This window comes from Schistocerca nitens, chromosome 3 (genome assembly GCF_023898315.1).
Source record: "Schistocerca nitens isolate TAMUIC-IGC-003100 chromosome 3, iqSchNite1.1, whole genome shotgun sequence".
NCBI lineage: Eukaryota > Metazoa > Arthropoda > Insecta > Orthoptera > Acrididae > Schistocerca > Schistocerca nitens.
Genome location: NC_064616.1, coordinates 652239506 through 652256089, shown reverse-complemented (window position 1 = coordinate 652256089; position 16584 = coordinate 652239506). Strand labels below are relative to the sequence as shown.

The window sequence follows — 16584 nt, the reverse complement described above, 5'->3', positions numbered from 1 at the left end:
TTGTGGAGAGGTCTGGTGACCTTGCTGGTGAGGGTAGGGTTTGGAAAGCACGAAGACAAGCCATAGAAACTCACTCTCTTTATGGGAGGGTGTTATATTGCTGGAATGTAAGACCATGATGGCTTGCCACAAAAGGCAACAAAACAGAGCACAGAGTATCATCGACATATCACTGTGCTATAAGGGTGCTGTTGATGACAACCAAAGGGGTCCTGCTATCAAAATAAATGGCACCCCAGACCATCACACTTGGTTGTCACACCATATGGCTGGCAACAGTCAGGTTGGTATCCTGTTACTGTCTCAGGCGTCTCCAGACATGACTTTGCTGGTCATCTGGGTTCAGTTGAAGTGGGACTCATCACTGAAGACAATTCTATTTCAGGCTGGATGTGCCAGACACCACTGCAAACATGCTTGTTGGTGTACACAGGTCAATGACATTCAGTGCAAGGGGTGCTGTGAGCTCAGCCTCCTTTCTGTGAGCCACCTTTTAATGGTCCTTGTCATCAATGTAGCACCAGTTGCACATTGTATTGATGATAATGAGGAATCTGGGTCTCTGACTGCCTCTCTGACAATTGCAGAGTCTTCACATTCTGTCATCTTTCTAGGTTGACTGCTTCCTTCCTGACAGTGTGTTCAGTCATGGATCACTCATTCCTGCCAACATCATTGAATAGTTCCATCACTTGTATTCAAATGTTGAACAACTAGCCGATTACTCCAACCAGCTTCTTTGAGCCCAAGTACATGTCCCTGAATATATTGTTCACCTGTCTGCCTGTGAGACATAGCTACTATCCAACTGAGTACAAAGAATGAAATTTGCAAAGACTTTATGCCCTGGAGTCGACATGTCCCCTGTTTACTATCATTGCAAGGTAATCAAACAAATTACACTGCGGCATCTCACATTCATTTATCGGCTGTCAAAGATTACAGTTTTGCATTTTCTGTCAGTATATGAATGAATATCAACTTGTGAGCAATCTACATAACTCCTTTGTGGTGCATCATGTTTTTCTTGTCTTAGAGTATATGTTGTGGTCTGACGAGTGGACATAGAGAACCAAAAGTGAGAGAATGGGCAAAAAAATGTATAGTGACAGGAGAAAACTAAAACTAAATATGAAGCTAAAATCACAGGTTTGGAGAAGTTTGCATTTAATTGGTGTAGGGAAGTGAGCAGAAAAGAGATGAGACATATACAGGGTGATTATAATTAAAGTTAAATTTTCAAACTACTGTAGAAATAACACCCCTGGTCAGAATGATGGCAAATTGCAATGGAATATTATAGGAGAAGGGGCAAAACGTAAGGCAGAAGAAAAATAAATAGTTACAAAATGTAGCAGTATATGGCACTCTAAGCATCAGAATTTAATAGTGGTCGACTACAAATGACAGATGAATTATACAACAATGCCTAAGGTATGATGTTAAACAAATTGTACTACTCAGTGTGAATGGGTGTACAGGAGAGATACTGTTAGTTACATAAGCCCATCCACCATAGGAAGGTGATACCACATTGGATGGGAAAAATAGGTTTTTAATTGTCCTGAGGCCAAAAACCGCACAAAAAGCAGCACTCACATGGGTTTTTAATTGTTCTCAGGCCAAGAACCACATAAAAAGCATCAGTCACATCGGTTTTTGATTGTTCTGAGGCCAAAAACAGTGCAAAACTCATTACTCACATTGGTTTTTAATTGTCCAGAGGCCAAAAACTGCATAAAAAGCATCAATTAGAATCAAATTGGATTATTAATTTCCATGTCACATGTGTAAAACATGTTCAATATGTTGTCCACCATTTTCTGCAACAAGTTGAAATCGAGAAAAAGCATGTAATTGCGTAGGCTTCCTCCGCCAGAGTCAGTTGACATAAAAGTTTTCTGGGTATGGTACCGCGTCATAATGTAAAAATTACTGCTACTGGAGAAATCCAATGTTTCAGCCATGGTTGCAATGGCCTGGGTCATTAGAACGCCACTGCAACCATGGATGAAACATTGGTTTTTCTCCAGCAGCAGTAGTTTTTACATTATGATGCGGTACCATACACAGAAAACTTTTATGTCGAGAAATAGCATGTTCCACAACTGAGTGAAGTGTTTCTGAGGTCACATTCAGAATGTGTTGCTCAATGTGTGCCTTCAATGCAGCTAAGTTTGCAATTGGAACACTGAACACAACATCTTTCAGATAGCCCCACAGCCATCAGTCGTACGGATTAAGACCAGGTGAGCAGGATGGCCAGGCTGTAAGGAAATAGTGGCTGATAATTCTAGCATTTGCAAAATGGTGCTTCAGCAGCTGCTTAATTCGATTTGAAATGTGTGTATGAGTGCCATCTTGTACAACAATGATCCCATCCCTGCTGCTGGAGAGCTGGAATGATGTGTGTGCACAAAAGACACTCATAGCACTTACCAGTGATGGTACAGGTAACGGGACTGATAGCACCTGTCTCTTCGAAAAAATATGGCCCTATGATAACTGATGCCATAAACCCGCACCACACAGCAACCTTTTCAGGATGAAGTGGTATTGGTTTATTTGCGTGAGGATTTTCTGTTGCCCATATTCGATAATTCTGTGTATTGACATGTCCTATCAGATGGAAGTGGGCTTCGTCTGTCCACAAAATCTTCCACAGAAAATCATTGTCCACTTGCATGTGAGCAAGAAATTCTAAAGCAAAGGTCTCTCTTACTGGCAGGTCAACAGCAAGCAACTTGTGACTTGTGCACATGGGTAATTTTGTATGGATAGCTAAGAAGGATGTTTCATAGGATTTTACGCACCGTGCTCAAGGGTATGTCCAATGTTTGGGCAATTCTCCATGGACTACACGTTTGCACACCACCAATCGTCTCCTCCTGCACTGCTGTGGCCACTGCTTCCACTGACATCAAATCAATTTGTTTCCTCCCTCTACCAGGCTGTACATAAAAAGAACCCATCTTTTCAAATTTCTGAATCATTTTCTCCAGACCCGTGACAGTCATCAGACCAATTTCTTTTTTCAAACCCTTCAGTGTCCAGAACTTCTGCAAGGCGATGTATGCACAGTTATCATTCTTGTAATACAGCTTTACAAGCAGAGCGTGATCCTGCATTGAGACAGTCATGGCGAACATTGCAGACATGAAAGGAGGAAAAGCTCTGTACCTCATGTGTTTATACCAACTTAAATGGGTTGTGCGCATGTCAGGTGTTTTCATTTACATATTGTGACACATACAGTCCTATCTATTGATCACTTTTCACACTATTTGTATCTTCTGCCATACGTTTTCCCCCTTCTCCAATAATATTCCATTGCAGTTTGACGTCATTCTGACAAGCGGTGTTATTTCTACAGCGTTTTGAAAGTTTAGCTTTAACTGTTTAATGGGAACAGAGGACTGTCTGCTGGAAGACAACAGATACTTCTCCTTCCCTCATTCAAGTACCATCTTTTCTTAATTGTACAGGTGTTTACTAACCCTCCAACAGACCCTACTGTACTCTGGATGTCCCTCAGTCTCCTTTATTTCCTATATTCAATTTGCTATTTTTGCTTCACAGCTGTACCCACTCTTTCATACACTACCCCCCCAAATATCCTTAACTTCATTCTGTTCCCTCTTTCTCACATTTTACTTTTGTTCATGACCCATTCTTCCTCCCTACTTTCACAATGGCTTCTGAATCATCTGTCTCTAAGATGATCATTTTTTCATCTTCATCTCCTGATTTCATATATTCCCATGTGGAAGCTTAGTGCTGCCCTTGCACAAGTATTCCTTGCCCACCGGTTTCTCTCTGTGTCCCCTGTAGCCACACCCTCTGCCTGAACCCTGCTACTTCTTTCTCTCTGTCTCCTGCAATTACATCACCTGACCCACCTCTTACAGCAATTAGACACTGAACAGCACTCTTTTTCTGATGCTGAGTAGGTACACAAAATGTTTCTTTCAATTGATGTATTAACATTAAGCTAATTAACTCAATCTTACCTCCTATCCCTTTCATGAAGTAGATTTGCACGAAGCTGGTTAGATGTGCCACTATCTGAACTGCTCCACTGCTGGATATCACTGGGCCAAGGGAAATCCTCTTGACTGCTTCTCAGAGATGAATTCTGGACAGAATCATAACTATGTGTCAGTAATTCACCATCATTATTGTATAAAGCAAAAATATGATGAAGGATATCAACACTGAATTTAAAACAATAATAATCTTAATCCATGATTTCTGTATTCTATATGCAAATTGGCCACATTTGTATCTGTCAAAAGCTGTATTCATCAGATAAAGAAATCAGTCATCACAATCTGTGGAGTGAGGTGTGTGAATGCTGTAGTCAATGAAATTATTAACATTCTAATTCTGTTTTATGCAGGTAGTGTTACACTTTAATTCACTTTTATTGCTGTATTTGCACTATAAGTATGAGGTACTTAAAAGCACACACAGAGTATTTGTGTAAGATTGGGACTTCAATAGGTAACTGTCAAAGAAAACATTACATTACTGCTTGATATGGCAGACAAAGTAAATCAAACTAAGATCACAGAAATTGTTCAGAAGGGCTTCTTGTAGCTCACTATTTGAAAATAAAGAACAATGGGTACTCACTTATGGTAACTAAATGCTTTGTTCCTAAAATTAATGAAATATTCTTTGTGTTTGGAACTGAGAAATGGGAAAACATTTGAGATATTAATAATGAATTACATAGGTACTGAAAAATAGCTTCCAGACACTTAAGTATTCTTTTCAGCACCTTTTATTAACAAGATTGATAAAGCTAATGTGGATTAGAATTTTAAGTCATAACCCAAATACATGTGTTTTGACAATATGTAAAATTACTCACAGAGCACAACACTTTAAATTCTGTTGGAATATATTAGTAAATTGATAATATAGTCCTTGAAATGGTTAAACAGTATTCTGTCAGTTGTAACTTTGTACTTAGTGATTCTCACATGGTTTGAAAAGTGAGTCAGTTCCTCTTAAACTGAAGGTTTTCATTTGATGAAAAATGAGAAAATCATGTAGTAAAAACATAGGAATTTTATTTTATGTAGACAGACTTTTCAAATTAATTTCATGTTGCACTAAACACACCAGCAGAAAAAAATACACCCTGAAAGAAGGTTTCCATTATGATACGGTGACAGCATATGTCACCTGGCGGATAGTAGATGTACTGGTAATGATTTTAACATTATCTGCCAACAGACAGCATGGTGGCATAGCTACCAGAGTGCCTGTTACTAGAGAATGCTCACAGCCAGAAGGCTCAGTGTGGTGCAGACATGCTGCACTTGTGATTCCTACAGCCAACTGAGCAAGTTTGAAAGGGTCTTCCTGAGTAGTGGGATGGTCCATTTGGAGAATTGGCACTCATATGTACTGCATGAATTGTGCAACAATGCTGGTGTCAGTGGTCACATGAACATTCCCACACCTGTAGATAGATTCAGGATGTCCACACAGCACAGGGTAATGCCCACCCACACACAGCCTGTGAAACTCAATGTGCTCTGCAAGATGTGCAGCAAATTCCATAGTGAGAATGATCTCCAGACTTGTTTCCCATCAAGCACATATGGGATATGATAGGATGAGAAGTACTTCAAGTGACTCATCAACCAACAACTCTAACAGATCTATATGAACAGGCCTAGAAGGCATGGAATAATGTATCCCAGGACAGCATTCACTATCTGTATGATCGACTGGATACCAGAGTCAGTGCCTGCCCATGGAGGCTACACCACATACTAATATGGGTGTTTCAGGAAGGATCCATAGCTGGTACCTTAGAACTGCTTGTGCTACTGATCTGCAAATGTACTCATTTCAAGTACTCCACATGCACTTTTGCAACAATAAATCTTGACTGAACTGGAAACCTCTAAAAGCATGTACTAAGTTTTTTTTCAGCAGCATATATTAAAAAAAAAAAAAAAAGCTCCGTCTTTAGGCCACAAGTGGCCCTTCCGGGACCGTCCGGCCGCCGTGCCATCTTCCGAGGAAGATGCAGATAAGGAGGGGCGTGTGGTCAGCACACCGCACTCCTGACCGTTAGGACGGTATTCTTTGACCGAAGCCGCTACTAATCGGTCGAGTAGCTCCTCAATTGGCATCACGAGGCTGAGTGCACCCCGAAAAATGGCAACAGCACATGGCGGCGGGATGGTGACCCATCCAAGTGCCGGCCACGCCCGACAGCGCTTAACTTCGGTGATCTCACGGGAACCGGTGTAGCCACTGCGGCAAGGCCGTTGCCAGCATATATTAAGGAATGCTGAAATTAACTTGAAAAGTAAAAAGTGATTGAAGTTTGATTTTTTTTGTTAGCATTTCTTTCCTTTATTTCATGCATAATTTGGTTTCAGCTTTTCCTCACTCATGAAGTAACATTACTGAACTTTGTTATGCCTGAGCTAAGTCAAAAATCAGATAGAGCGAAAGAAAACTTTTTTTGAGTAGGTACCAGAAAATATGATTTGTAAACCTATAAGAGATTCAAAAACAAATTATACTTAGCACAACTTACTTTAGACAAAGAAAGTTATATTTTGAATCCAACTGAGAGTAGCACAAATGTACATTGATAAATATGTTGAAGGATGTTTCACATGTATGTTGAATCAATTATGTTTCCTACAATGTGTAGCAGTATTTTATGACACTACATGATCCCCTGTCAGCAGAGTGAGGAATCTTCCTGTGACAGTTATAGAGAAATTAATATGCATATAAATAATACTGTTTTCATAAATGATTGTGTAATGATGAAAGATTACACTAAGTTCTTAACCTGTGAGCATTGTTTGGTTCTGATGGTCTTGAGCATGGCATTAGCGAGTTCTGGCCCAATATATTTGCATTAATATATAATGAAACTGGAGTGTTACAACGTGAATGTCAAAGATGTATAAATATTTATACACTGAAGTGCTAAAGAAACTTGTATAGGCATCTGTATTCAAATAAAGAAATATGTAAACATTCAGAAAATGGTGCTGCAGTCGGCAATGCCTATATAAGTCAACAAGTGTCTGGCACAGTTGTTAGATCAGTTACTGCTGTCAGAAAGGCAGGTTAACAATGTTTAAGTGAGTTTGAATGTGGTGTTATAGTTGCGCATGAGCAATGGGACACTGTATCTCTGAGGTAGAGATGACGGGGGGATCTTCCCATACGACTATTTCATGCTGCATCACTGCAGCTGGAAAAAGATCCTGCAAGACAGGACGAACGAGGACTGGAGAGAGTTGTTAAACATGATAGAAATGCAACCCTTCCACAAATTGCTGCAGATTTCCATGTTGGGCCATCAAAAAGTGACAGCATGTGAATGATTCAATGAAACATCATTAATATGGGCTTTTGGAGCCAAAGGCCCACTTATGTACCCTTGGTGACTGCACGACACAAAGCTTTACGCCTTGCCTGGGCCCCTCAACACTGATGTTGGACTGTTGGTGACTGGGAACATGTTGCCTTGTTGGACGAGTCTCGTTTCAAAATGTATTGACAGCAGGGGACTGTTATACTGTCTGATCACCTGCATCCATTCATGTCCATTGTTCATTCCAATGGATGTGGGCAATTCCATAATGACAACGCAGCACCCCACATGTCCAGAATTGCTAGAGAGTGGTTCCAGGAATACTCTTCTGAGTTTAAACACTTCTGCTGACCAACAGGCTCCCCAGAAATGAACATTATTGAGCATATCTGGGATACCTTGCAATATGCTGTCTTCACCCCTTCGTACTCTTATAGATTTATGGACAGCTCTGGAGAATTCATGGTGTCAGTTGCCTCCAGCACTACTTCAACATTAGTTGAGTCCATGTCATTGTTTTGTGGCACTTCTGCATGGGGTCCTACATGATATTAGGGAGGTGTACCAGATTTTTTGGCTCCTCAGTGTATTTTGCAGGTGAACACACCTAGTCTGATTGGTCACAAGAACATCTGTGTTATGGTTACACACCTTTAAACCTATCTTGGTTTTATTTAAGAAAAAAGGTGTATTTTGCAGTATTATTTAGGAAGTAATTTTTTAATAATTTTACTTCAAATCCAGCTATAATATTCTATAGAAATACAAAGACTACAAATTTCTATGTGAGTTAATTAACCACTCTAATAAGAAAAAACTTGCGTTCATGTCAATAAGTAGTACGGTAACATGTGAACACTGAAGCCATTTATGATATATACAAGAACATAACTTCAAAACTTTTAAAGACAGATTGTTAGATAGATCTACTTTGAGGCTTCAACACACTAATATTAAAAATCAACAGTCTATGTAATGCAAATTTTACATGGATGAGAGTTGCAGTGTGGTTATGAGGAGTATAGTGCACACACATACACAGAACAACCAGCAGATGCAAGAATGATGTCATTAATCAACAAATAAAGAAATTAAAATTTGTTATTAATAAAAATATATAAGAAATGAAACTGATTCTAATAATATTTTAAAGCTGTTACTAGCATTTCTCAGCTGGCCAGTGTGGTTGATCGGTTCTAGGCACTTCAGCGTGGAGCCACGCAACTGCTACGGTCGCAGGTTCGAATCTTGCCTTGGGCATGGATGTGTGTGATGTCCTTAGGTTAGTTAGGTTTAAGTAGTTCTATGTGCTAGCGGACTGATGACCTCAGATGTTAAGTCCCATAGTGCTCAGAACCATTTGAACCATTTTGAACCTAGCATTTCTCAACAGTTAATCTTGTATGATCATTATTGTTGTGGGATGGAGGTCAGTTGACCAGGAAAAAATAGCTAGATAATAGCCATCACAATAGCTGAAAGACAAAACTCATGGGTATTTGACTAAAACTCCATTACTTTGTATATTTGAACTGCAATAACTGCATTCTGAGATCAGTCAGTCCTCAAATTATAGTTTCATTTATGTAAGATAAGTATCTTTTAGTGCATAGTATGAAGTATGTATGAGCAGAGCAAAGTGCATCATTGAAGAGTACTATGGTAAAATGGTGCCCATAAAAATAAAATAAGAGATAGAAACAGGGAAAGGGAGGAAATAGTAGGGTTGGAGGGAGTGGGAGAAAGGGAGGGAGGGTGGGTGGGAGGGAGAGGGGAGAGTGAGGGGGAGGGAGGGAGGGAGAGAGAGAGATTGAAGGGAAAGACTGAGGATCATGTACGTGCTTCTAGTATTATTAACTAACTGAAATTATGTCACACATCACTTGAATGTTGCCAACTGGATGATGAACAGTTCAGATCATTTTCTGATCATCATCATATAAACTTGTCATGCTTTTCCTAAATCACTCCAAGTACTAATATTAAAGAAATCATGCATATAATGCTACATGTTGTACAAAAAACATATTGCCTCATAATAGGTAAAGTATTTTGATATTGATTTTATGTTATTTAATTTTATTTGATTTTACAATGATTTTGTATTAAGTTAGCAGTGGACAAAGATAGTGTTCATACTTATATGGTTGGAATTGTTAAGGATGATGATCTTATTAAGAGTCAATGGTAAAAACTTTAGTAACAAAGTCCACCAGAGTGGTAAATGTATTATTCAACCATCTAATGAAACTGATACACAAATAAACCTAATTGTTGTCTATTTATAAAATTCTGTGTTAATGATATAATTAGAGGTTGTTTTTTTTCAGCTCTTTAGGCTCTTTCTCACAACCTTGCAACTAAGCCTCTTGATCCCCCTATAAATCTTCTTTCAAATTTCTTAATTCCATATCTTCCTCCATTTGATTTATCCATCTTACTCAGGATCTCCCTCTTTTTGCCTTCCATGTATGTCGACAGCCAGTAATTTTTTCAGTCATCATTCATCCCCTAATCTTATCACATGCCCATATGATTTTAAATGCTGTTTTTTTCACCTCTGCAGTGATGTATTCTGGAGTGCTCATTTCCTTCCTAATCTCTTTATGTGGGATATTCTCTCACCCTGAAGCCCTGCAATGTCTTCTAGAAAAATCCATTTGCACAGCTTCAAGTCTTTTCTATCTTTTTTTGATATTTTCCAAGATTCTGCTCCATATAAACAAATGCTTGAATTATTAATTCATATAATTTAGTTTTTTAATTTTATTTGAGCAAAGGATATAATTCAGTTGATTAACTGCTTTTTAGGCTTGCCTTGTCCTATGTCTTATTTCTTGTTTACTGGAACCCTAATTTGAGATTATAACTTCCATCTATTATAATGTCATGTAGTTTACTTCCTATACGGAGATATTTTGTTTCATAAAAATTTGTTGTTAGTCAATCTTTATTGTATGCTTCTAAGATTTTCTTCATCATGTACTCTGTATCATAATCATCAGCAGCCAATATTATTTGATCATTAGTGACAGAGAACTTGATAGGTAATCCCCATCTGTGTTTAGACCTATTCCTCGACACTTTTTTGTCCATTCTTCAAGAAATTTATTGAGATAATATTTAAAAAGAATAGGTGATATACAGTACCCTTGTCTAAGGCATGTGACTGTTCATATTACTTGGGAGATTTCTTTTCCTGTTTTAATTCTCATCTTTAATCCCTTGTAAACTTTTGAATTAGATCATATTTATTGTGCTCTTCTCAAGATACCAATACAGATTTTTATTGGTAGTTTTATATACTTTTTTTTAAAATCTGTGAGTTTCTACAGTTTCTTTTATATAAATATGCTATCTGTAAAGATTGGACTTATTAGAACTTCATTCCCCAGATTTTCTTTTATAATTCAACCATTCATCCTTCCCTCTGATGCAGTAATGGCAATGCCACTGTAGTAGTTGCTATTCTTTGATTCTTTTTCATGAATGGCATCATGTATGCTTTGCTCAATTCTTTTGGGAGTCATCTTATTTGATCAAAATTTTGTTATAAGTAAGTTGACTTATTTTTAGTGTGTCTTCTGTTGCATGTTTTATGAGCTCAATGGGAATTTCTCATGGAGAATTTCCATTTTTCATACTTTTGATTCATTTTTAACAATGTAGGAAAAGACAGATTGCTATTTACCATAAATAAGACATGTTAAGTTGCAGACAGGTGCTGTTAAAAAGATACATAAAGCTTTCAGCCACAGCCTTAATGAGCAAAAGAGAAACACACACCATTCATATACACAAGCAACCATACCTCATGCATTAATGACCACCAACTCCAGCATCTCGGACCAGAATGCAACTATCATGTGGGATTCAAGCAGCAATCTAGAGGGGGCAGGTAAGAGGAAGGGACAGTAGTGTATGGGTGGGGAGAAAGACAAATGCTGTCTGCTGGAGTGTGCAGGGAGGTGGGCAAAAGAGGAGTGAGAAAGGAGAGGAGCGAGAAAGGAGAAGAGTGGAGAAAGATGAGCAAATGTGTTGGTAGAGGGCAGCAAATAAACATGGTGGGAGACAAGAATGGAGAGGAGATGATGGGACAGAGGGGGTGGAAACTGTTGGGTGGAGAGTGTGGGGAAAGTATGTTATTGTAGGTTGAGGCCAGCATAATTACAGGGTTGGAGAAAATGTTGTAAGGATAACTTCCATCTGAGTAGTTCAGAAAAGCAGTGGTGGAGGGAAGGATCCAGATAGCTCAAGAAGTGAAGCAGCCATTGAAATCAAGTATGTTATGTTCAAGTGCATGCTGTGCCATAGGGTGATCTACTTTGCTCTTGGCCACAGTTTGGCGATGGCTGTTCATCCTGGTGGACAGCTGGTTGGTAGTCATACTAATATAAAAAGCTGTGCAATGATTACAGCAGAGCTGGTAAATGACATGGCTGCTTACACAAGTGGCCTAGATCCTCATCAAGTATGATAGACCTGTAACAGGACTTGAATAGGAAGTGCTGGGTCAGTGGATTGGGCAGGTCTTGCACCTGGTTCTTCCACAGGGATATGATCCTTGTGGCAAGGAATTGGGATTGGTAGTGGCATAGGGATGGACTAGGATGCTATGGAGGTTGGGTGGATGACAGAACACCAGTTTAGGAGTGATGGGAAGCATCTTGGGTAAGATGTCCTTCACTTCAAGGCATGACAATAGGTAAGCCCTGGCAAAGGATGTGGTTCAGTTGTTCCAATCCAGGCTGGTACTGGGTGACGAATGGGACACTCCTTTGTGACTGGTTCTTGGGGATGGTGGGAGGATTCGGGGTGTGAAGGGAAATGGCACAGGAGATCTGTTTGCAGACTAGGTCTGGGGGTAGCATCTGTCTGTGTAGGCCTCGGTGAGACCCTCAGCGTACTGATCAAGGGAGTTCTTGTCACTGCAGATGTGCCATCCCCAGGTGGCCAGGCTGTACGGGAGGGTTGTTTCAGTGTGAGAGGGATGACAGCTGTTGAATTGCAGGTATCAATTGGTGGTTGGTGGGTTTCATGTGGACAGAGGTGCAGATGGATTCATCAATGAGTAGGAGGTTAACATCTAGGATGCTGGCACACTGTGTTGAGGAGGACCATGTGAAGTGGATTGGAGGGAAGGTGTTGAGGTTGTGAAGGAACAAAGACAGAGTGTCTTTGTCCTGAATCCAGGTCATAAAGGTATCATCAATGAACCTGAGCCAGACTAGGGATTTGGGCTTTTGGAGGCTAGGAAGGTCTCTAGATGGCCTGTAAAAAGGTTGGCATAGGAGGGTGCCATGTGCATGCCCATGACTGTGCCACAAATTTGTTTATGTACCTTCCCTTAAAAGGAGAAGTCGTTGTGGGTTCCGAAAAGTTATTAACTTGCATGAGGAATGAGGTAGTGATTTTGGAGTCTGAAGAACACCGGGAAAGGTAGTGTTCAAATGCAGTAAGACCAGGGACATGAGGGATGTTGGTGTATAGGGAGGTTGCATCAACAGTGAGGTTCAGGGATCCAGGAGGTAAAGTGGTTGGGATGGTGGACAGTCAGTGAAGGAAGTGATTATTGTCTTACACATGGGAGGATAGATTATGGGTAATTAGTTGGAGGTGTTCGTCAATGAGGGCTGAAATTCATTCAGTGGGGGCACAATAACCAGCCACAATGGGGCATCCAGGATTGTTGGGTTTGTGGATTTTGGGGAGCATGTAGAAGGTGGGTGTGCAGGGTGTCATAGGGATGAAAAGAGAAATGGGTTCAGGGGAGAGGTTCTGGGAAGGGCCTAAGGCTTTAAGCAGAGATTAGAGGTTATGTTGGACTTCTGGAATGGGATCATTCTGGCAGAGTTTATAAGTGCAGGAGTCAGATAGTTGGAGGAGGCCTTCCACCAGATAGTCACTGCGATTCATAAAAACAATGGTGGAACCTTTGTCTGCAGATAGGATGATTAGATTAGAATTTGTTTTGAGGTTGTATGTGGCTATTCTTTCTTCTACTGAAAAGTTTGTTTTCTTATGATGGAACCTGGGGAAGGATGGTGGGGCTAAGTTGGAGGTAAGGAATTCCTGGATGGTGAATAGGGGGGTTAGGTGGAAGGGGGAGGGAGGATAACAGTTGGATGGTGGTATGAACTGGAAGAGGCAGGGTTCAATGTTGGGATTAGGATGGTTTTGGTTGGAGGGACTGGCAGCAAAGAAGTGCTTCCATTGCAGGGATTAGGAGAAGGAGAGTAGGTCTTTGACAAGTCCAGCATGGTTAAATCTGTGTGTAGAGCTAAGGTGAGGCCTTTGGATAGGACTGAAACTTGTACAGGAATGATTTTCCTCTGGATTTGGTGGAGAGTTGGTGGGGAGTTTTTGGGCATGTGGCATGTTGAAATGGTCAGCTAGGCATTCTAGTCCCTACACACTCCACCAGACAGTGCTTGTCTCTCTCCACGCCTATACACTACTATCCCTTCCCCTTCCCTGCCCCCTTGAAATTACTGCTTGCATCCCAAGTGATAGTTGCATCCTGGCCCAAGATGCTGGAGTTGGTGGTCATGTGAGCATGATGTGTGCTTGCTTGTGTGTATAAATTGTGTGTGTTTTCGTTTGCTGCTGAAGGCTGTGGCTGAAAGCTATTGTGTCTTTTTAATTGTGCCTGTTTGAAACTTAACATGTCTCCTTTATGGTGAGTAGCAATCTGTCCTTTCTTATATTGTTGATAATCCTGCCTGGAGTTTCCACGGTTTGACTGATTTTTGTAATCTTTCAAGAACATACTTAGCTCTATACCTCGTTGTTCATACATGATTTCTATATGCGTGAACTCTTCTCAGTCTTCTGTTAACATATTTTCATAGTATTTCACCCATTTTTCAGCTTTATCAGTGGCATATTTATATTGTTCTTCTTTTTTTAGGTCATTTGCTGTTCCAGGCTATTTGCAGTTTTGCTTCTCATATATATATATATATATATATATATATATATATATATATATATATATATATATATGCTTCCTCACATTACTTTGCCCAAATTAATGTTAAGCTTTTATTATCCTTTTTTCTCCTCTATTCTGATTCTAACAAACGGTTTCCATTCATCCTGGCCTGCAGTAGGTAAGATTTTTTCATTTGTGTTCCATTTATCTTCCTCATGTTCTTCAGAAGCTGATTACACCAACTGATGTGGCACCTGTGTTTTAGGGATCAGACCTAAAGCTTCATAGGTAGCCTCACATAATAATTTTTTGGCTGTTCATACATAACTTCTGCTGAGCCTTCCTTTATCTTTCTTATTTTCTTTGCCAAATAGAACTCATACAGGAATTTTATGGACTCATCCTTTAAGCGTTCTGGGCTATATTTTCATTCATCATGGGCACTGTTTGTATTTTGAGTGTTCTCTGTTTTTTATACCTAACTAAGATTTCTGCCTTCAGCACAAGATGCTCAGTGCCAAATTCCCCTCCTCTATATACCCTTACACCCATACCCCCAAGGTGGGGATCTTTGCCTTAACATAATGTAATCTTTTATGGTCTTAAGTTGTCATGCAGGTTGAAACAAAATCAATTTATTAATATTTTTATGTTGAAAGTATCCATTAATGATGTTTAATTCATATTCTCAGCATATCTCAACCAGTGTTTTACCATTATGTCAAATCCTGGATGGAGAAATACGTAAAATAAGCGAAAGGGAACCACGCACTTACAGTGGACTCAGGTGTGGAGCACAGTAACCCATACAAGGAAACAGCATCAGCATTCACACTAGCTTTTGAGCACTAGCTTTTTTTTCTAACAATTGTGCATACATTCACACAAACAGCCACACATATGCCCAAACTCTGATAAACACTCACCAGATGACACACAGATAGTGAAATCAGACAGTGTCCTGAGTAAAGACACTTCAACTCTCAAAATGCCATCATAAATTTTGTTATAAGCAGCTTTTTGGTGTATCTACTCTAATAAAATTTTATCAGTAAATTGTCAAAGCATTTGTAACAAAGTTCCCTAATTTACTGCCATCCAGGAAATTTCTCACACTCAGAATATTCACGGGATCAAGAGCTGGCTTAAGCTGAAGTAGAAAGTTATGAGATCTTTAGTGAGTCATGCAATGTATATTGAAAAGACAGATAATGGAATATATTTTCAGTTTGTACATAATAAATTTCCTTGAGACAGAAAAGCTTCTGTCCACGAATCAGCATGGTTTTAGAAAGCATTGCTGATGTGAGGCTCAGCTTGCCCTTTTCTCACATTGTATCCTGTGAACTTTGAATGAAGTGCAATAGGCAGATTCCATATTTTTATATTTCCTAAAAGCATTTGAAATGTTGCACAACTGCATATTGTTAATTATGGTACAAGTATGTGGAATAGGCTCACAGATATGTGAGTGGCTTGAAGATTTTTTAAGTATTAGAATCCAGTACACTATCCTCGATGGTGAGTGTTTGCCAGGGACAAGGGTAACATCAGGGGTGCCCCAGGTTAGTGTGATAGGACTGCTTCTTAGATGAGAGTCATTAAAAACCTGAATAAAGACCTTCATCTCTGTCACAACTGGAACCAAACTCATTTGGAAATAAGTGCTGTACCAATGAGGTCATGGAATAACTTGCAGGTGACATGCAGGTGGCTGAAGTATTCCTCATTTCCTGCGATCATTTTATAGCTGTTGCTAGATGCCAGTCTGTAGCTCATCACCATCTACACAAAATCTATACATTGTGTTTGTCTTGCAAATGTCATTCACAAATGCTATACTCATAAGCAGACTCTGTTAAAAGCTTTCAGGTAAAACTACTGGATGCCCATTGCACTGTTTTCTTGAAATGACTCTTATAGAAAGAGATATCAAGTAACAAGGAAAATATTATGAAAAGGATAGACTGCTATTCACCTTATAGTGGAGATGTTGAGTCGCTTATAGGCACAAGAAAAAGACAGCTAAGGAAGTGAGCTTTCAGCCAAGAGGCCTTCATTTAAAGTAGGCAACACACACACATTCATGCAAGCACAACTCAACACGTATAACCACCAAGGTCAAGTATGTGTGAGCTGTGCTTGCTTGAATGTGTTGTATGGTCTACTTTAGAAGAAGGAGTTTTGGCCAAAAGCTCACTTTTTTAGCAGTCTTTTTGTTGTGCCTGTCTGTGACTCATCACCTCTACTATATCTTTGTTGATCCATTGTTGGTATGGGACAG

The 16584-nt window shown here is 39.6% G+C and overlaps 1 protein-coding gene across 7 annotated transcripts in view; it reads right to left on the bottom strand.

The window, feature by feature from the left end:
* LOC126248617 (cAMP-regulated phosphoprotein 21) overlaps positions 1 to 16584 on the bottom strand; it is a 1051584-nt gene that overhangs the window by 182248 nt on the left and 852752 nt on the right. For all 7 annotated transcript variants that reach the window (XM_049949775.1, XM_049949778.1, XM_049949781.1 and 4 more), the window contains one exon: positions 4011 to 4135. In XM_049949775.1, coding sequence (XP_049805732.1) covers positions 4011 to 4135 — 125 coding nt within the window. The remainder of the gene's footprint in view (positions 1 to 4010; positions 4136 to 16584) is intronic.